General features: G+C 46.9%; 1 protein-coding gene across 1 annotated transcript in view; it reads right to left on the bottom strand.

Annotated features, from left to right (window-relative positions):
- LOC137436568 (uncharacterized) overlaps positions 1 to 17,824 on the bottom strand; it is a 159,179-nt gene that overhangs the window by 74,183 nt on the left and 67,172 nt on the right. Inside the window, exons 7-17 of the mRNA XM_078786260.1 lie at positions 16,191 to 16,295; positions 15,521 to 15,616; positions 14,761 to 14,886; positions 11,258 to 11,410; positions 10,985 to 11,139; positions 10,644 to 10,770; positions 9,664 to 9,931; positions 9,170 to 9,330; positions 7,259 to 7,458; positions 6,951 to 7,089; positions 6,487 to 6,677 (exon numbers count right to left, since the gene is read on the bottom strand). Of these exons, the coding sequence (XP_078642386.1) occupies positions 6,487 to 6,677; positions 6,951 to 7,089; positions 7,259 to 7,458; positions 9,170 to 9,330; positions 9,664 to 9,931; positions 10,644 to 10,770; positions 10,985 to 11,139; positions 11,258 to 11,410; positions 14,761 to 14,886; positions 15,521 to 15,616; positions 16,191 to 16,295 (1,721 nt within the window). The remainder of the gene's footprint in view (positions 1 to 6,486; positions 6,678 to 6,950; positions 7,090 to 7,258; positions 7,459 to 9,169; positions 9,331 to 9,663; positions 9,932 to 10,643; positions 10,771 to 10,984; positions 11,140 to 11,257; positions 11,411 to 14,760; positions 14,887 to 15,520; positions 15,617 to 16,190; positions 16,296 to 17,824) is intronic.

The following is a 17,824-nucleotide window of genomic DNA, read 5'->3' as shown; positions in this document are numbered from 1 at the left end:
CATTTCCCCAGATAGTTTTCACTCATTAACCTTCAATGTTTACACTTTCCCCTCAAGTTATGTATTCCGTCATATTTTATAACACCTTTTTCTTCTTCTTCTTTAAAAGGCTGCTTTCGACTTGCTCACCAAATCAATTCATCCCAAAAAAAATATCCATCTCCTATAGTGCCTTTTTTCTACATTCCCTAAACTCTCCTGCACTCCATCCTCCATCCAGCGTCCTTAAACGTATTTTTAACTCGAACGTCACAAGAAACTCATTTTGCAATAAATGTTCGTTTCCCATAAATCGTACACTTTCAAAAATCCAATCTCACCCCTCCCCTCCAAATCTTCCCCATAACCCCTCCCCTCCAAATCTTCCCCATCACCCCTCCCCTCCAAATCTTCCCCATCACCCATCCCTTTCAAATCTCCCCCCTTGCCCCCTCCCTCCTAAACTACCCCCTCACCCCTCCCCGCCAAGACGCCGCCTCGCCCCTCCCCTCCTAGACTCCTGCCTCACCCCTCCCCTCCAAATCTCCCCCATATCCCATCCCTTTCAAATCCCTCCCCTTGCCCCTTCCCTCCCAAACTCCCCCCTCACCCCTCCCCTTCAAATCTCCCCACCCTCATTGCTTCTCAATTTCCCCCCTCTCACTCCCCCTCCTCAAAGCGTCCTCCCCGCTTCTTCCCCCTTCAAACTCTCACCTCCATCTCCCCCAACCTTCTGCCTCGCTCTTCCCCCTCCTCAAATAACACCTCATTGTGGCTCACCCAATCACCATCAAACCTTTTGTCCGCCCCATCCTTCCCTTTCTCCGAGCTATTCTGAAATCTCTGACACACCTTCAACAGCTCTCCCTACCTCTTCCACCTCCTCCACATCTTACCCTACCCCTCCTCCCCCCTGTTCTGTATCTGATGCTCCCCCTTCCTCTTCATTAACGGTATGGACCTCAAACATCCGGGGCCTTCGTTCAAACTTAACTGATCTCTCCATACAGGTTGCTTCTGTCAAACCAGACGTGATCTGCTTAACAGAAACTTTCCTCCTTTATGATGTCTCTGATTCCATAGTATCTCTCCCGGGCTACTCCCTCCTCCGGTATGATAGACCTGAGCCTCGTCCTGGAGGCGGGGTTGCTATCTTTATCAAAAACTCTCTTCCTCACTCGCCCTGCACTGCACTCTCTCCACCTCACCCCCAGGAATACCTCTGGCTACGGCTTCCCCTTCGCTCCCACCTCTTGTTCATATGTGTGTTGTACCGTCCACCAAACAGTGATGACTCCATCTACATCTCGCTGTCTGATGATATGGACCAACTTCTATCTACTCATCCCAACTCTCTCTTCCTCATATGTGGTGATTTCAACTGTCATCATGCCAGTTGGCTGGGTGTGGGTACCTCTCTCACCAGCCATGGCTCCTCAGCAAAGGACTTCTGCGACTCACTGGGACTGACACAATCTGTCAATTTCCCGACCCGGATCTCAGTCAACGGAACATCTTCTCTTCTGGACTTGGTTATGACTAACTTCCCTGAAAATGTCTGCTGCTCTTCTTCTGCTCCGATCGGATCATCTGATCATGTCCTTGTTAAAGTGGACATCTCTCTGACCATCCTCAGGGAGCCTGCTCAGCGTCGACGAGTCTGGCATTTCACTCAGGCCAACTGGCACGGTCTTCAAGCAGCCATCAATCATCTGGACTGGTCTCCCATCTCTACCACCTCTGACATCAACTCATCCTGGGAATTCTTCCAAAGTAAATTGCTCTCTCTCATGCACAGATTTATCCCATCTCGTCTTCAGTTGTCATACCCTTCCTCCCGTCCATGGTACACAGAATCTTGTGGTGAGGCTGTTGCCCAGAAACAACTTGCCTTCGTCTCCTGGAAAGCAAATCCAACGGAAGGAAATCTCATTTCCTTTCACAAAGCCCGAAACAAGTGTGTGTCCACCCTCAGGAGAGCCAGGAAACAATATCTCTCCGTTCTCAAGACCGAACTCTCTTATCTGTCTCCCTCTTCCAAATCCTGGTGGCGTCTGGTCAAATCCGTTTCTGGTGTTTGTTCCCCCTCCATCCCCTCCCTTACCTCAAACGGCTACACAGCTGACTCCGCACGTGAAAAAGCTGAATGCCTCAACTCTGTGTTTGCCTCTAAATCTTGTGTCCCAAACCCATCCCTCTCTGTACCCACCATACCCAGTCGTACCCTGCTGCTCCTGGACTCCGTGTCCTTTCCTCCTGACAAGGTGGAAAAGCTTCTGTCAACCCTCGACTCTGATTCTGCAACTGGACCCGACGGCATCAGCCCACGGGTCCTAAAATCCTGCTCTGCTGCTCTATCTCACCCTCTCTCTGTTCTCTTCACCCTCTCTTTTGCTCAAGGTCAACTGCCATCTGCTTGGAAATCAGCCAACATCACCGCTTTGCACAAAAAAGGTGCAAAAACAGATCCTAGCAACTACAGACCAATCAGCCTTCTCCCAATTATCAGCAAAGTCATGGAATCCATCATTGCTTCGGATATGAAATCTTTCCTCTTCTCCAATGGCTTGATCTCTGATCATCAATTTGGTTTCAGACCAGGTCACTCTACTCTGGACATGCTGCTTCTGCTGTCTCAACAATGGATGGAGGTCCTCAATGCCAAACAGGAAATTAGAGCTGTCTCCCTCGACATATCATGTGCCTTCGACACGGTCTGGCACCCCGCTCTGCTCACCAAACTCTCCTCCTTTGGTATCCATGGAAATCTCCACGCATGGCTGGCGGACTTCCTCTCTAGTCGTCGTCAACGTGTGGCCCTGAATGGGTTTCTCTCATCTCCTCTTCCTGTTCAGGCTGGAGTTCCCCAAGGCAGTGTTCTGGGCCCCGTGCTTTTTCTGGTCTTCATCAATGATCTCTCTGACTCTCTCGAAAATCCTCTCTATCTCTTTGCTGATGACTCCACTCTCTGCCGCTCCATTCCTCTTCCCTCAGATCGGCAGTCTGCTGCCTCCTCACTCTCTGAAGACCTGGACAAAATCACAGACTGGTCAAACAAGTGGAACATGTCTTTCAATCCTGACAAATCTCACACTCTTACTATGTCTCTCCGAAAAGATCGACTGGACAACCCTCCCATCTACTTTCTCAACAATCCTCTCCAAGAAGTTCTGTCGCTCAAGATTTTGGGTCTCACTATCTGCCATGATCTTTCTTGGGAAAACCACATTTCCAAGCTGGCCTCCAAAGCCAGTCGCCGACTGGGCATCCTCCGTCGTGCGAAGTCCTTCCTCGGCACACCTGAGCTCCTCACCACATACAAGGCTTTCATCCGCAGCTCAATGGAATACTGTTCTCCCCTATGGGCCGGTGCTCCTGCCTCACACCTAGCTCGGCTTCACGCTGTTGAAACCAAAGCTTTCAGAATTATTGGAATCTCCCGCGATGAAGCTATCTCTGAGGGCCTTTCACTCACTCACCGCAGGCAGGTAGGTGGTCTTTCTGTCTTCTACCGACTCCTCTCCGGCCTTGCACCCCCAGCTCTCTCTGTGCTCTGTCCCCCAAATATTCCTACAGGTCGCACAAGATCTGCCAGCAACCCTCTGATGGTTAAACTGCCGAAATCTCGGCTCTCTGCTCACCTTCACTCTTTCATTCCTCTTTTCTCCCGCCTCTGGAACAAACTCCCTCACTCCCTTCAATCCCACTCCTCCCTCCAGGTCTTTAAAACAGCTGTTCACCACCATCTCTTATCTTCCCCCATCCAAAACCTTGATCTTTTCTACCCCCGCTAATTCACCCCAGATCCACCTTGTTTGGAATTCCAACTTCTTTCCTGGAAGTCCTGGCAGTGTCCATATGTTTTATACCTCTCCCACCGCCCCCTTCCCACGCCCCCCCCCCCCAAAGCCCTCGCCCTCTCTCAGATCTCTCGATGTCTCCATGTCTCTCGGTCCCTGCTCTCAAATGTTGTGTTTGTGTCCTTCCCCCTCTCTCCCCATCTTGTCTACCGCTCCCTATGTTATATGTTTTATGTGTCGGTTTGTCTTTCTGTGTGATTAATGTTCGCTCTTTCACGAGCCTCGACCTTGTATAAAAAAAAAAAAAAAAAAAAAAAAAAAAAAAAAAAAAAAAAAAAAATCGTTTTTGGCCCTATCACTAAATGGTGAAGAATCACTTGTTATTTTAAAATAATTCTCATATCCGGATCCTGATTCGGATCTTCACCAAAATCGAATTGATTCGTCTGTGTCGCACAGCCAACTCGTCCACCAAGTTTCGTCTGAATCCGTCCATAACTTTTTGAGATGTCCTGTACACAGTCAAACAGACACAGGGGTGAAAACCGAGTCTTGAGGAAGAGAGATTTCCCCAGGGCAGTGCCATGGAACACTATACAAAAGGGGCAGTGCGTCATGATCACATGATTTTACCACAAGACCATACCGGTCTTGCACAGCACCTTTTTGGACTTAAAGGCCACAGACCTGCTAATGACAACCAAGAAACAAAAGAAAGCTTACGCAATGTATCATAAATCATATATCTTGAAGTTAAACTGAAAGGCAACTTTTAAATAATGTAGCAATAAAGTACATTTTAAATACGCTATCGTATTTCTCACAATAAAAGTGATAAATCCTGAATTGGCATGGAACAGCAAAGTCAAACTCATTTGCAAACTGATTCCATGTAAAGAGCAGACATGGTTCGAGTGGAATGCCTCGTAAGTTATGGTTAATAGTTTTTCAAATGAAAGGTGAGAAAACCGATGCAAGCTTACATATGTTCCACCAAGATGAGCAAATGGTGCAAATTTGACCGGTTCAAAAAGCAGGCCGATTGCCGTCGATTACCAGAAGTGGGTACACCCGATTACCAGAAGTGGGTACACCCAACCTGTCCATCAAATTTGTCCAAATGCATCCACAACTTTTTGAGATATTCTGCTCACTGACAAATAAGACAGGCAGACAAACAGACGCGAAAACATAACCTCCGTCCACCTTCGGTGACAGAGGTAACAAGCAAGCAAAATAAGCACACAAACTATTTATTGGCAAGGGAATAAAAAACAATGGAAGATACAAGATTAAAAAAAAAAAATTGATGAAGTTCAAATGTAAGTAAAGGCAGAGAAAGAGAGGATAGAAGAAAGACGAATTGTTACTCCAATAGTAATCGTCAAAGACCACCACACAAAGTGAACAAGAGCGAAATCAATAGCACGCCATCATAAATCCGCACGATTCCCATTTAAAGCAGAGTTGAAAGATATTTAAAAGTTCCACCAAGAATGACCCAATATCAAATTTTGAGTACAAAAATATATTTTCCCGTTTTGACCCCTGCGGCTACAAGTCCCACCACGTGCAGCATGAGCATGGGGGTCAAATCCAAATCATCATTACATATTTCATGTCTCCCCCAATGTTGATTGCATATACAAACTTTCATTTAAAAAAATGTTTTAAAATGTGCCCGTAATTGCATTTTTCTGTATTTGAGCTTTTAACCTGGCCCCAGGGGGAAGGGGGGGGGGGGGGGGGATCTCTTGCACCTTCTTGCCATGTGGTGATCATAACTACCACGTTTGGTGAATTTCTGCCCAACCGTTTAGGAGGGGATAGTGTGACGGACAGATGGACGGACAGACAGACAAACACAGAGCCGATTACAATATCTCCCCGGTTTTTTTTCAAAAAGCATGGGGATAACAAGTAAGGCAGAGAAACACAGAGGATATATGCTCAAAACGCAGAGGATATATGCCCAAACGCAGAGGATATATGTCCAAAACACCAGAGGATATATGCCCAAAACACAGAAGATATATGCCCAAAACGCAGAGCACATATGATCCACCACGCGGTAACCCGGGACACAAAGGATTTTCCTATCACGTGAACCCGGGTTACATTCCCCCTAAAATAGATCAATTCATTATGTAAAATGATTAAAAATCACGGGGCAACCCGGGTTACCGCGTGGTGGATCATATGGCCAAAATGCAGAGCACATATGCCCAAAACGCAGAGCACATATGCCCAAAATGCAGAGGACATATACCCAAAACGCAGAGAATATATGCCCAAAACGCAGAGAATATATGCCCAAAACGCAGAGCATATATGCCCAAAACGCAGAGGATATATACCCAAAACGCAGAGAATATATGCCCAAAACGCAGAGGATATATACCCAAAACGCAGAGCACATATGCCCAAAACACAGAGGATATATGCCCAAAACGCAGAGGATTTATGCCCAAAACGCAGAGGATATATGCCCAAAACGCAGAGGATATATGCCCAAAACGTAGAGGATATTTGCCCAAAACGCAGAGGATATATGCCCAAAACGCAGAGGATATATGCCCAAAACGCAGAGGATATATGCCCAAAACGCAGAGGATATATGCCCAAAACGCAGAGGATATATGTCCAAGAGGCTGTAAATACACAAGATGGCACCAGACCATCTCCATTGAGATACACAGACACTCACCTGAAGCGAAGTTGGTCCAAAGCTTGTTGCCAGCGCTCGGCTAGTAGGCCAGCCCCCTTACCGAATGCATATGCATCCGAACAGTTCAGGCCGAGTGATTGGAGGCGTCTTGCTGAAGTCTCCGCCAGTTGCGACTCTTCTAAAGAACGGCGAAGCGCTCTTCGTTTCTGCTCCATCTCAGAAAGCCATTGCTGCAGCAAGGTTTGGAGTTCCATTTGGTAAAAATGGTTCAACCACATGTTGCTATATTCATCATCCAAATTATAAACCAAACTAGAAACAAAACGTTTAAATGCCCAAACACAAATCAACGAAGGACAACACAATCGTACCTGAAAAAAAGAATTTCTGCAAAAACTTCCAAACAAACATCACAACCAAATGTTATTATTTAAAACTCCAAAGCCAGAAATACTGTGCCGTCTCGTGCATTGGATCTAAACATACCAAGCAATCAGGCACACCTTGAGTAGTGCAATGTAGGAATGAAGCCCAGCAGTGTGTGAGGGAGCACTGATGCTGTCCGCAAGTCGCCCTTCGTACAGAAGTACCAAGGCCTCCACATCGGTCACACTCCGCACCAACGAGTCCACAGCTCGAAGACTGAATTCAGTCATTCCCAAAAAGGACATGACAAAGATGGTGCAGAAAAGAACACAGGAGTCTTTTTTGTTTAATACACTTTTAAAATGTATAATTTGTGTGATTACGTCTTATACAACCCCATCATAAGAGCAAAAGTAAAAAATTTAAATGTATTTTGTGCGCTCACTGATCATGGCATGATGCGGCGAGTCGCCACACACGGTTCATTTGCTGCTGCAGACTGCAAACGTTTGAGTGGTCATTGGCGGAGTCGTTTGCCATGTGGTTAGCCACAGAACCACATGAGTGGTCTTCCATGCACCATGTACACTGCTGTGCAAATGCTTTAACTTGTATCTGCATTTGGCCGAGGTCACTGTGCAGCTTCTAAGGACGGCAAACGTTGGGAATAGAGCATGAGTATGAGGGTAGCAACCGCTGAGTGACACAAGGGATTGCCATACAGTAATACAAAACTAGACATGATACGTCATGACGTCAACCGATATGCCTCCGCCACATTATTACATTATACATACTTGTACCAAGTTTGATTTAAATCCCTTCAGCTGTTCTCAAGTATCACATTTTTACCTGACATGACCTCTGACCTTTGGCCTCTTGATGCCGAAATCTAATCAGTTCATCTTTGCATCATAATATATAAGGGTGAAAGGTGCGAAGAGAGCTCGGCGGGTGAAGTACCAACCGAGAATGAAGGTGTGGAGGTTGAAAGAGGTGACAGTGAGGGAGGCATTAAAAGAGAGGCTGAGTAGGGTAGAGGATGATGTGGTTGAGCTTGAAAGTGGTTGGATGTCTATGAAAGATAGTCTGTTGGGAGTGAAGTTGGGTAATGAACGTAGAGCAGCAACGAAGGCTGGAAAGGGTGGAAATGCGAATGGTTCGGTGGATGTGTGGAGTATCGTTGAGAGAGAGGAAGACAAATGATGAATTGCGAAAGATGATGGGAATAGAGCCTGTGATGGATGCTGTGAAGAGGAACAGGTTGAGATGATTTGGTCATGTGTTGAGGAAGGTTGAAAGTGACTGGTTGAGAAGAGTGATGGAAATGAATGTAGAAGGAAATAGACGACGGGGAAGACCGAGAACGACTTGGCTAAAGATGGTCGAAGAAGAAATACGGGCAAAGGGGTTAACAAGGGGAGATGCAGAAAATAGGGCAAAATGGAGAAGATTGTCATGGGGACCGCAAGGCTAACCCCCGCTCTTGCAGGGAAAATGGTCTTAAAATGCCTGTTGTTGTTGTTGTTGTTGTTTTGCATCATAATATATACTTGTACCAAGTTTGGTCAAAATCCCATCAGTGGTTCACAAGTTAGTGCGGTAACAGAATTTTTACCTAACATGACCTCTGACCTTTGACCTTGTGACCCCAAAATTGAATCAGTTCATATTTACCTCATTATAACACCGGTACCAAGTTCGACTATGATCCCTTCAGCTGTTCTCATGTATCACATTTTTACCTGACATGACCTTTGGCCTCTTGATGCAGAAATCTAATCAGTTCATCTTTGCATCATAATATATACTTGTACCAAGTTTGGTCAAAATCCCATCACTGGTTCACAAGTTAGTGCGGTAACAGAATTTTTACCTAACGTGACCTCTGACCTTTGACCTCATGACCCCAAAGTCTAATCAGTTCATCTTTACCTCATTATAATACCGGTACCAAGTTTGACTATGATCCCTTCAGCTGTTCTTAGGTTATCGCGGACGCACGGTCGGACGGACAACCCAAAAACATAATGCCTCTGGAAACTTGGTGAGTGGAGGCATAAAACATCAAAATTACAACAATTTAATTGAGGAATGTTCTGTGGCAAATGGTCAAAAAAAATGGCATGCACAAAATAATGGAGATTTTTAAAAAGCAACATAGGCCTTTGACATATTGCAATGGAACACAAAAAGCTAACATTTGCTTGCCACTCAGACTATAATCGAACCAGAAAGTGATCCGAGTGTTAGCCACAGATGCACTGAGATCTATCCAAAGAATTAAACAAAATCTACAACCTTGCAGACAAATTGTGCAAGCCAGCATTTTTAGCTTTGGCCCTGACAAACAGACCTGATACAAAGCGAGACGTTCCTCGCTGTGTCCAACTGGGCTGTGGTCTCTGAGTGGTAACTGCACCAGTTCTGCCAGCTGTTCCTCCAGGCGAGTGACCTGCCGTGCCAGTTCAGCGTGCGTGTCGTGCCCAGCTCCCACGTGGACACAAGGATGGCATGCTGGCACAGCCATGTGGACATACAAGGTTAGCACACGCTGGTCTTTACAAACTTCCACTTGAAACGTCGCAGGTTATGTGCTCAATAACAGCTCCGTTTTACCTTTCATTGCCAAGCATGACATTTCAAACCTTGAAACATATATTTGTGAGGCCTTGTGTGGTTTAACCCGCTGTAGTTCAGAAAAGCACATAATAGGAGTAATGATAAGAAATCGTCAAATATACAACCATGTCGAGATAAGGTCCTTAAACACACAAACGTAAAGTGGCACCATTACTCCCCCACTCTCACAGTAGTTACACAATGATAGAATTGTCAATCTGCAAGTACCTGCTCGTGCCATGTGGGTGCCGGGCATGCAGATCCCTGGTTGTGGGGTCGCCATTGCAAGCAATGTGGGAGATCCCGGGCACGCACTCTGTTCTTGATGTAGCCTATGCAATCCATCGCCGAACTCCATGCACTGCGCGTACTCCTGCCGTACCTGAGCAAGCTCGGCGCTCGTGAACAAACGCGACTCTTGGCTTGTGGTAATAAAGGTCTCGTAGCAGCGATCCATTGTTGCCATCAAATGCTCATACTTACTGTAGCATGGGGGCTGTAGAGGTGGAAAACTCCCAGTTAAGTCCTCACCTGGAGCCAATCGGGACTTTATAAAGACAAGACATGGCTGCCTCCACAGGAATTAATGGAAAGTTCACAGGATGTTTTTTTTTTGTTTAAGGGTGGATCTTTTCCCCCACATAATAGTATAAGTGAAACTTTTTTATTGCTTAATTGAGCAATTCTCAGCTATTAAGAGGTTAGACTTTAGTTTCCTTTGAAGGATGTGTCCCATCTCTTAAGAAACCCGTAAGAAAACCATAAGAAAACCGTAAGAAAACCGTAAGAAAACCTTAAGAAAACCTTAAGAAAACCTTAAGAAAACCTTAAGAAAACCTTACGAAACCTTAAGAAAAGTAGGGGCAGAATCTAACATGTAAAGTGATTGACCAACAAAGTAATCCTCGACGTTATCTACGTATGATGCATGTAAGAATGTTAGAGTAACAGTCCAACAAATATATCTTAGAAATTTCCAATCCTGCCTCTACCTTAACTCCCCTCTACTTTATCTTGTATGTCTTCCAGTACCATACATGCCCATTTCCTTATTTTTCTCAAATAACTATTTCTCCACCCATAATCCCTTGCATACTCAATATGCAATATGTAGATGCCACTCTAGTAGCACATTGAGGTTGAGGGACATGATCTAGACCTCCTGCACCAAAAGATCATGTCCGTGCAGTCGACAAGCCAGTTACTACCTGCTGGAGACTCCAGGAGCGGATTATCTCCATGTCACGAAGCAAACAGCGCCAAGAAAGTACACATCGTAAACAAACGATCACGTGGAACCACAGCGATGTGACAGCGTCATACAGATGCTCGATCCTAGGCACAAACACAACCTTTACACAAACACCAGTGGCTGCACAATACAACCAATAAAAGCAGATTCTGTCCATTTAGCATTTGTAGTAAGTTTCGGCTCAAGAACACAAACCACCTTCAGAGAAGGCTCCATGTACATCTTCAGAGAATGGTTAAAAACTTAACTGTTTAGAGCAGAACCTTGGGTTGAGAAGGAAGTGAAACAGAATGGCACCTGTTGGCATAGTCGATTGCTTCTTTGTTTAGTGGAGGAATGATGAAACAGATGGACAAAGGGTTGATCGTGCAACCTCCAGGCCCCACAACCTGCCATTTAATGCGCTGAGAGTTGTCTTTCAGGATACAATGGTCGTCTCGCTGGAGGGTAACCTGAAGATAGATGGATATCGCCAAAGGTGGGTGGGAGAGGTCAAGGGAGATCCATCACCTCACAAACAATTGAGGATACATTTAAGGTGATCTTGCAAGTCAGTCGGACTTCCCATACCTCATCAGTCTTGAACTCACAGAGGGTGATGATGGGCAGGCTTTCCCGCACTGGGTGTGCCAGACTTCGTGGTTTAAGCTGCACCACGTGCTTTGCCCGACTTGCAATGTTCGAAATAGTGCGCTTGTACTCCACAAACTTCTCTTTCTCAGCCTGACAATGAAGGGAAAACAAAACAAAACCATAATCTTTAAAGTAATGACTGTGGCATAATGGTTAAAGTATCTGCTCTGAGTCTGGGATGTCAGCGGTTCAAACATGAAAGAGTCATATAGTCATACGTAAAACTTTTAAATTAGTACGTGCTGCTTCCTTGCTTGATGGTTAGCATTTACAAAGGACCCAGATGAACACCCATAGATTGGCAGCCATTGCACAGGCTTGATGGGCCTAATATAACTCCTCCTGCATTTAACTTCCTTGTAGGGAAGTCATTTTTCTAAGGCATTATCTTCTCTCTACTAATCGCACTCCTGGAAATATCCTGGAAAGGAATTTGGTCAGATAACCACTATACATTGGCCTACTTTCATAATGTTAGCCAGAGATTGTAACATTCAAAAACTAAATGACATGACAACTGGTTTTCGGTAACCATGGTAAAATTATGTTTGTACCTAATGTTTCGGTAACACATTTTTTTACCTAACGGGACCTCTGACCTTTAATCTCTTGACCCCATTATCCAATCCATTTATCTTTACATCATTTTACAAACTTGCATCCAAGTTTGACTTGGTTCCCTTCAGCCGTTCTTAAGTTATCACGGTAACAAAAACCTTTCACATACTGATATTCCAAAAACATGATGCCTCCGGCGACTTTGTCAGCGGAGACACAAAAATACCTGAGAGAAAGGGCTACAATGCCTCCGCACAATGAAAGACTTGAAGAACATTCTCAGCGCGACAAACGGAGGGCTGCTCATCCTGCAAACTCGCGACCATGTGAGCGGGCGGTGCAAAGCCCGAGTGGACGGGCACGCAGTACACAAACCCCCGACAGATCGCTACCAGTGAATGGACTGTGTATCTGGATTAGATGTGAATGTACAGAGCAAGTTTAAAATTATGATATTTAAAACTATAGGAGCTGTGAGGACTGTCAAAAATATATTGTTTGTTTGGATCCGGAGCCACAATAAATTATACTCGATTTTTGCATCTCTTGCTAAAAGGAGAAGTGACCATCCGTTCGTGTATAGATGTGTTTTTTTATATACTGTATACTATTACGTGGAAGGAAGGAGGGATCCATAGCTAGACTGTGGTAAGTGTAATATAGTCTGTGTTTCAAGTAGGTTAGACTGCCATGTAACAGGGACCTGGCAGAGTAAGTAGTTTGTTACACGTGACGCTGAGGAGGAAGCGTATGTAATTTATAGACAGGTTAGACATTAATTTTGTGGGCATAAACACATCTTGTTCGTGGGTGGGGCTATGTGAGGATTTCCCATGACAGAGGCATACATGTCACATGTGTGAAAGGCCATCACAATCTGTCTGGCCAGTGTGTGTTAGCCATAGCGGCATAATATGCTGTGGAGCAGGAAGAGACATTGTGAATTTTCTTTAATGGGGACCACCACGTTGTTGGGACAGATAGGGGACAACTCTGTCCAGGACAAAGAAGAGAATGAGGAAGAACCTCCCTTGGAGGAGGAAGGAGATAACTTGAGAGACCTCACTGGAGAATGGGGGAGAGAGACCCAAAGATGAAGAGGAGGAAGAGGGTGTGCGTGTGTGTGTGTGTGTGTGTGTGTGTGTGTGTCTTTGGAGAGATCCACAAGCCTTGTGAGAAAGGGGCACAAACAAATGGTTCACGGAGGAGTTTTAGACTGATTGTGGCTGTGTCTCGGTGTAATTGACCCAGGCTGGGATCACCCTGTTTTTTTGGAGGAGAGTAAAGAGGTCGGAGAGCAAACCAGCAGGCTTTGTTTCAAAAATGACGAAGGGGTCCACGAGGCTTGGAGGCTGATCCCTGGCCTTCTCATGACCGATCTTCATCGTGCTCTGTTTGGCCTTGATCGTCTTGGGAGCTACTCGTCCCTGGCCCTCGTCTCGCACCTGGTTTCCAAAGTGGGCTGTATTGAACCCTGTGTCCTCGCTGCACATCGTAGAAAAAAGGGAAGTCCTCACCTGCATTTTAACCTTGTTGTACAAGTGTGATCTGTGGAGCCTATATAGTGGGATAGGAATTGCTTTATTTCTAACTAAAAGAGCCTACCCATCGGTTCGCTGATAGACCAATTAGTCGTCACTTCTCTTGCTGCCAGAAGGGGTGGGGGTTGGTCGGAGGAGAGAAAGGGGGAGGAGGGGAAGGGGAAGTAGAGGAGGGGAACGAAGCGGAGAGGTGGTGGGAGAAGGGAGTGGTAGGAGGAGGTGAAATATACTGCATATACATCTTTTGAGGTGGAGGGGAGGGAACTTTTACAGGTCCCTCCATTTTGGAGAGGGGGGGATGAAGGGAGGGAGGACAAATTTACCTGTGTAAATTGAAATTGTAATACCCTCTGAAATTGTAATACCCTCTGCCAGGCGCCACTACTACCAGGTGGCACTACACCGTACACATTTACCTAGATAATTTATGCCCCCCAACCGGCCCTCCACACCCCCGCATGAGGCCGCATGAGGCCGCGGCCACATAGCATATGCTATCCCACGCACAAAGTTTGGAGTTTGTAACTTAAAATGATGTGGCCATGCATAAGGAACAAATGCAGACAGACAGCAACAGATAGACAATGGTGTTTATATATATATACTAGTATATAGCCCGTCACAAATGACAAGATGGGACAGTTTATTTGACGGTGCAACCGCGTGAGCATGCCAAAGTCTGAAGCCTGGGTCTAGTGTCAGGTGTGCTTATATCTTCTTGATTTATTAGACATCCTGCAGACATAATGAACACTTGGTTTACTCTGCGCACTTTGCACGTCATGTTCAGCGAAGTTCACCTCCCTATGCCGTGTAATTGTTGTGATAAAAAAAAAACCGCTTCCTACACCGACCTTGAGGCTCGGTTTGCAAGCCACCGTCTACAATTCCAATGCAAGAAACATAATTACTCTTCTTTTGGGTCTTCAGAGTCCTCAGGGTCTTTTGGGTCCTCTGGTTCAAATCCTTTAAAACCTATACCCTTATGAAGGACACACACACACACACACACACACACACACACACACACACACACACACACACACACACACACACACACACACACACACACACACACACACACACACACACACACACACACACACACACACACACCTTTGGTATTCGCAATTCATACGTCATTGTGAAAGTCGCGTATTGATTTCAATAGGAGACTGTCATTGGTTCAGGAAAAAGAAGTTAATTGCGAGTCTGCAAACTATGAAATTCCATGTGCAAAGCACACAATGTTTGATGCGCATCCCACATTTTCACATTGGTAGGACCTGCCTTAAATGAACCACATGCAAGCTTTCACCGCCCAATGTGTTGTGCATATACCAACGCCTCTTGCAGCAAACTCTCCAGTTTTGTGATGCTCGTCGATTTATCACAGCTGTACCTCTCTCTGTTGCACTCGTACCGCGATTTGAGTGCATCTTCAACACCGGCAGAATCGTTGAAGAACTGAAAACAAATAATTAATTTCAGGCATCACCATGTCATAAACTTCTTAATTAAAGGCGAATGCACTCTCTCTCTCTTATTCAAATTGTGCTACTATACTTTCAAAGCAATGCTGCCAAACTGTTGACCTTCGATATTCTTGAAGCGGATAGTTTTAATTAAAAATGTGTGGCAGTACATGAAGATGAGTGGCAGTACATGAAGATGAGTGGCAGTACACGAAGATGAGTGGCAGTACACGGAGATGAGTGGCAGTACACGGAGATGAGTGGCAGTACACGAAGATGAGTGGCAGTACACGAAGATGAGTGGCAGTACACGAAGATGAGTGGCAGTACATGAAGATGAGTGGCAGTACACGAAGATGAGTGGCAGTACACGAAGATGAGTGGCAGTACACGGAGATGAGTGGCAGTACACGAAGATGAGTGGCAGTACACGAAGATGAGTGGCAGTACACGGAGATGAGTGGCAGTACACGGAGATGAGTGGCAGTACACGAAGATGAGTGGCAGCACACGGAGATGAGTGGCAGTACACGGAGATGAGTGGCAGTACACGAAGATGAGTGGCAGTACACGGAGATGAGTGGCAGTACACGGCAGCACCACACAACAGTCCTACGAGCATTTACCTGCTGATAGGTTGCGTTCTCTTGCAGCTGTGTGTCAATGCAGCGACACAGCTGTATCATCCAGCTCCACTGAGTCTGCAAAGCTGTCATGAAAGCCTTCAAATAGGAGATAGGAATATCATGACAACTGTATCCATAACACAAGTTACATAGACAGTGGAAATAACAAAATTCAAATAATACTATTCTGACTTGTCAATGTGTGATTGTTCAGCTCTGACGCCGTCCTCCCCCAAATATTCCAGGATGTATATGCATTCTTCCTGGTTCAACTGTCAAAATCCATGCTTTACACACACCTCAGCTCTTTTGATCCTCTTTTCTCCCATTTGTGGAACTCCCTTCATGAGGCTCTCCGGTGCTACTAACAGGTGCACCGCCTTCTCATGTCATTTTCCCATACTTGCCCAGAATATTTTACACCCCATTAACCACAACCAAACAAGATCCTCTTATCTGGAAGATACTATTTCCTTCCCCTCTGTCAGCTCTTTTGTTGTTAGCTCATTCCCTTCCCTGTTCTACCTAACTGTGGGCCTAATTAATAATAAGCAAGCACTCTGGGTGTAACATACATAACATTGCAATAGTTATAATTTGCTTTAAGCTTCAAAGTTTGTACATGTCTTTACCTCGTGCATGGTTTACCTAAGTGTTCATGTGCTACTACCTCAATGGTGCAGCATGCTGGGTGATCCTCTTGCACAAGCCGATCCCCAAGACCCTGAATACGGTTTATGGTCACTTCCTTCTTTTCTAGTTCCTTCAGCAATTCCTTGGTGGAAACAGGAAAGGAATTTATGCCATATTTCTCATTTATATCCCAATAGTATTCTTCATGCACTCCTCCAATAATTTCTACCAAGGCAATGTACACGATTTGGGTGAAAGACGTTGTGTTCAGTTTTGGTTGCCACAGGAACGACATATAGTGGCCAACTCTACCGATTTTTGTACACTTCAACAACTTTCGAAAAATCATATCCGTGTAGCAACCCATGGGTCCCCCAAGCAAGACCGGCATCAGAATCTCCTTGCTCACCGGCGGGGATCCACGGCGCCAGAGTGGCTGGTCACGTGACCGCCAAAGCGTGCCGCACGTGCGGGTATAATGAGCTACACCTGTGGATCACGTGACCACCGAAGCACGCCTCGCTTGAGAGGCGTGGCTTTCGGTTTCGGTTTTTGGTTTTGCTTTATAAGGCAGCCCGATAAACGGGCTTTTTAGTGTTCCCAAGTTGGTTTTACGAATAAACATCTTTTCGGACGAGTTTGTGCCTTGCCATCCTTTTATCCGTATTCTGCTGGAGTCCGGACTCCTTCACTGGTGACCCCGAATTTGCAACACGGCAATGGACACCGCAGTGTCCCTCAAGCTGCCCACCTTCTGGGAAGCACATGCCGCCATCTGGTTCGCGCAGGCGGACTCCCAGTTCGCCCTGCGTGGCATCACGTAGGACGCCACCCGCTACCATTACGTGGTCGCCGCGCTCGGCTCCGCGACCGCCGCCCGCTACCTGAGCTTCCTCCAGTACCCGCCCGCTGACGGCAAGTACGACGCCATCAAGGCACTTCTGCTGGGCGCGTTCGCCCTTTCCCCGGCTGAGCGCGCACGACGCCTGCTCGACCTACCGGAGCTCGGCGATACGCGCCCGTCCGAGTGCATGGACTACATGCTCGCGTTGCTCGGCGAGCACCCCTCGGATTTCCTGTTTCAGGAGCTCTTTCTTCGCCAGCTCCCGGCCCCGGTACGGGTCGCCCTGGCAGGTACGACCATCATAAGCGCCCGCGACCTCGCCAAGGAGGCCGACAAGATCGCTTCGGCAAGCCAGCTCGCCGGAGCGGCGAGCCAGCTCGTCGGGGTGGCGGCCGGGAGCCTTCCCGCCCACCCGCCCGACGCCCGCGACGCAGTCTCCTTCCCGGAGACCGCCGGGCCGGCACGACTGGCAGCGGCGACGCCGCGTCGCCCGGTCCAGACGCGTCGACCGGAGCCCCCGCCGGACCCGGCCTGGTGCTATTTCCACGCCAGGTTCGGGCGGCAGGCCCGATCATGCCGACCCCCGTGCACGTTCGACCCCGGGAAACGGGCGAGCCGGCGTTCCCTCCCAGCAATGAACGCCGGCCGTTCCGGAAACCTGCTGTTCATCGCGGACCGAGCGTCGGGGCGGCACTTCCTCTGCGACACCGGCGCCCAGCTGAGCGTCATTCCTGCTTCGTCGGAGGACAGGCGGGCCGCCGTCTGCGGCCCCCCCATTGGTCGCGGCCAACGGCTCCGCCATCCGCACTTTCGGCCCACGCACCGTC

The sequence above is a fragment of the Myxine glutinosa genome, chromosome 11 (assembly GCF_964187855.1).
Source record: "Myxine glutinosa chromosome 11, kmMyxGlut1.1, whole genome shotgun sequence".
NCBI lineage: Eukaryota > Metazoa > Chordata > Myxini > Myxiniformes > Myxinidae > Myxine > Myxine glutinosa.
The sequence above is the reverse complement of the archived record's forward strand: the minus strand, read 5'-3'. Positions and strand labels throughout refer to the sequence as shown.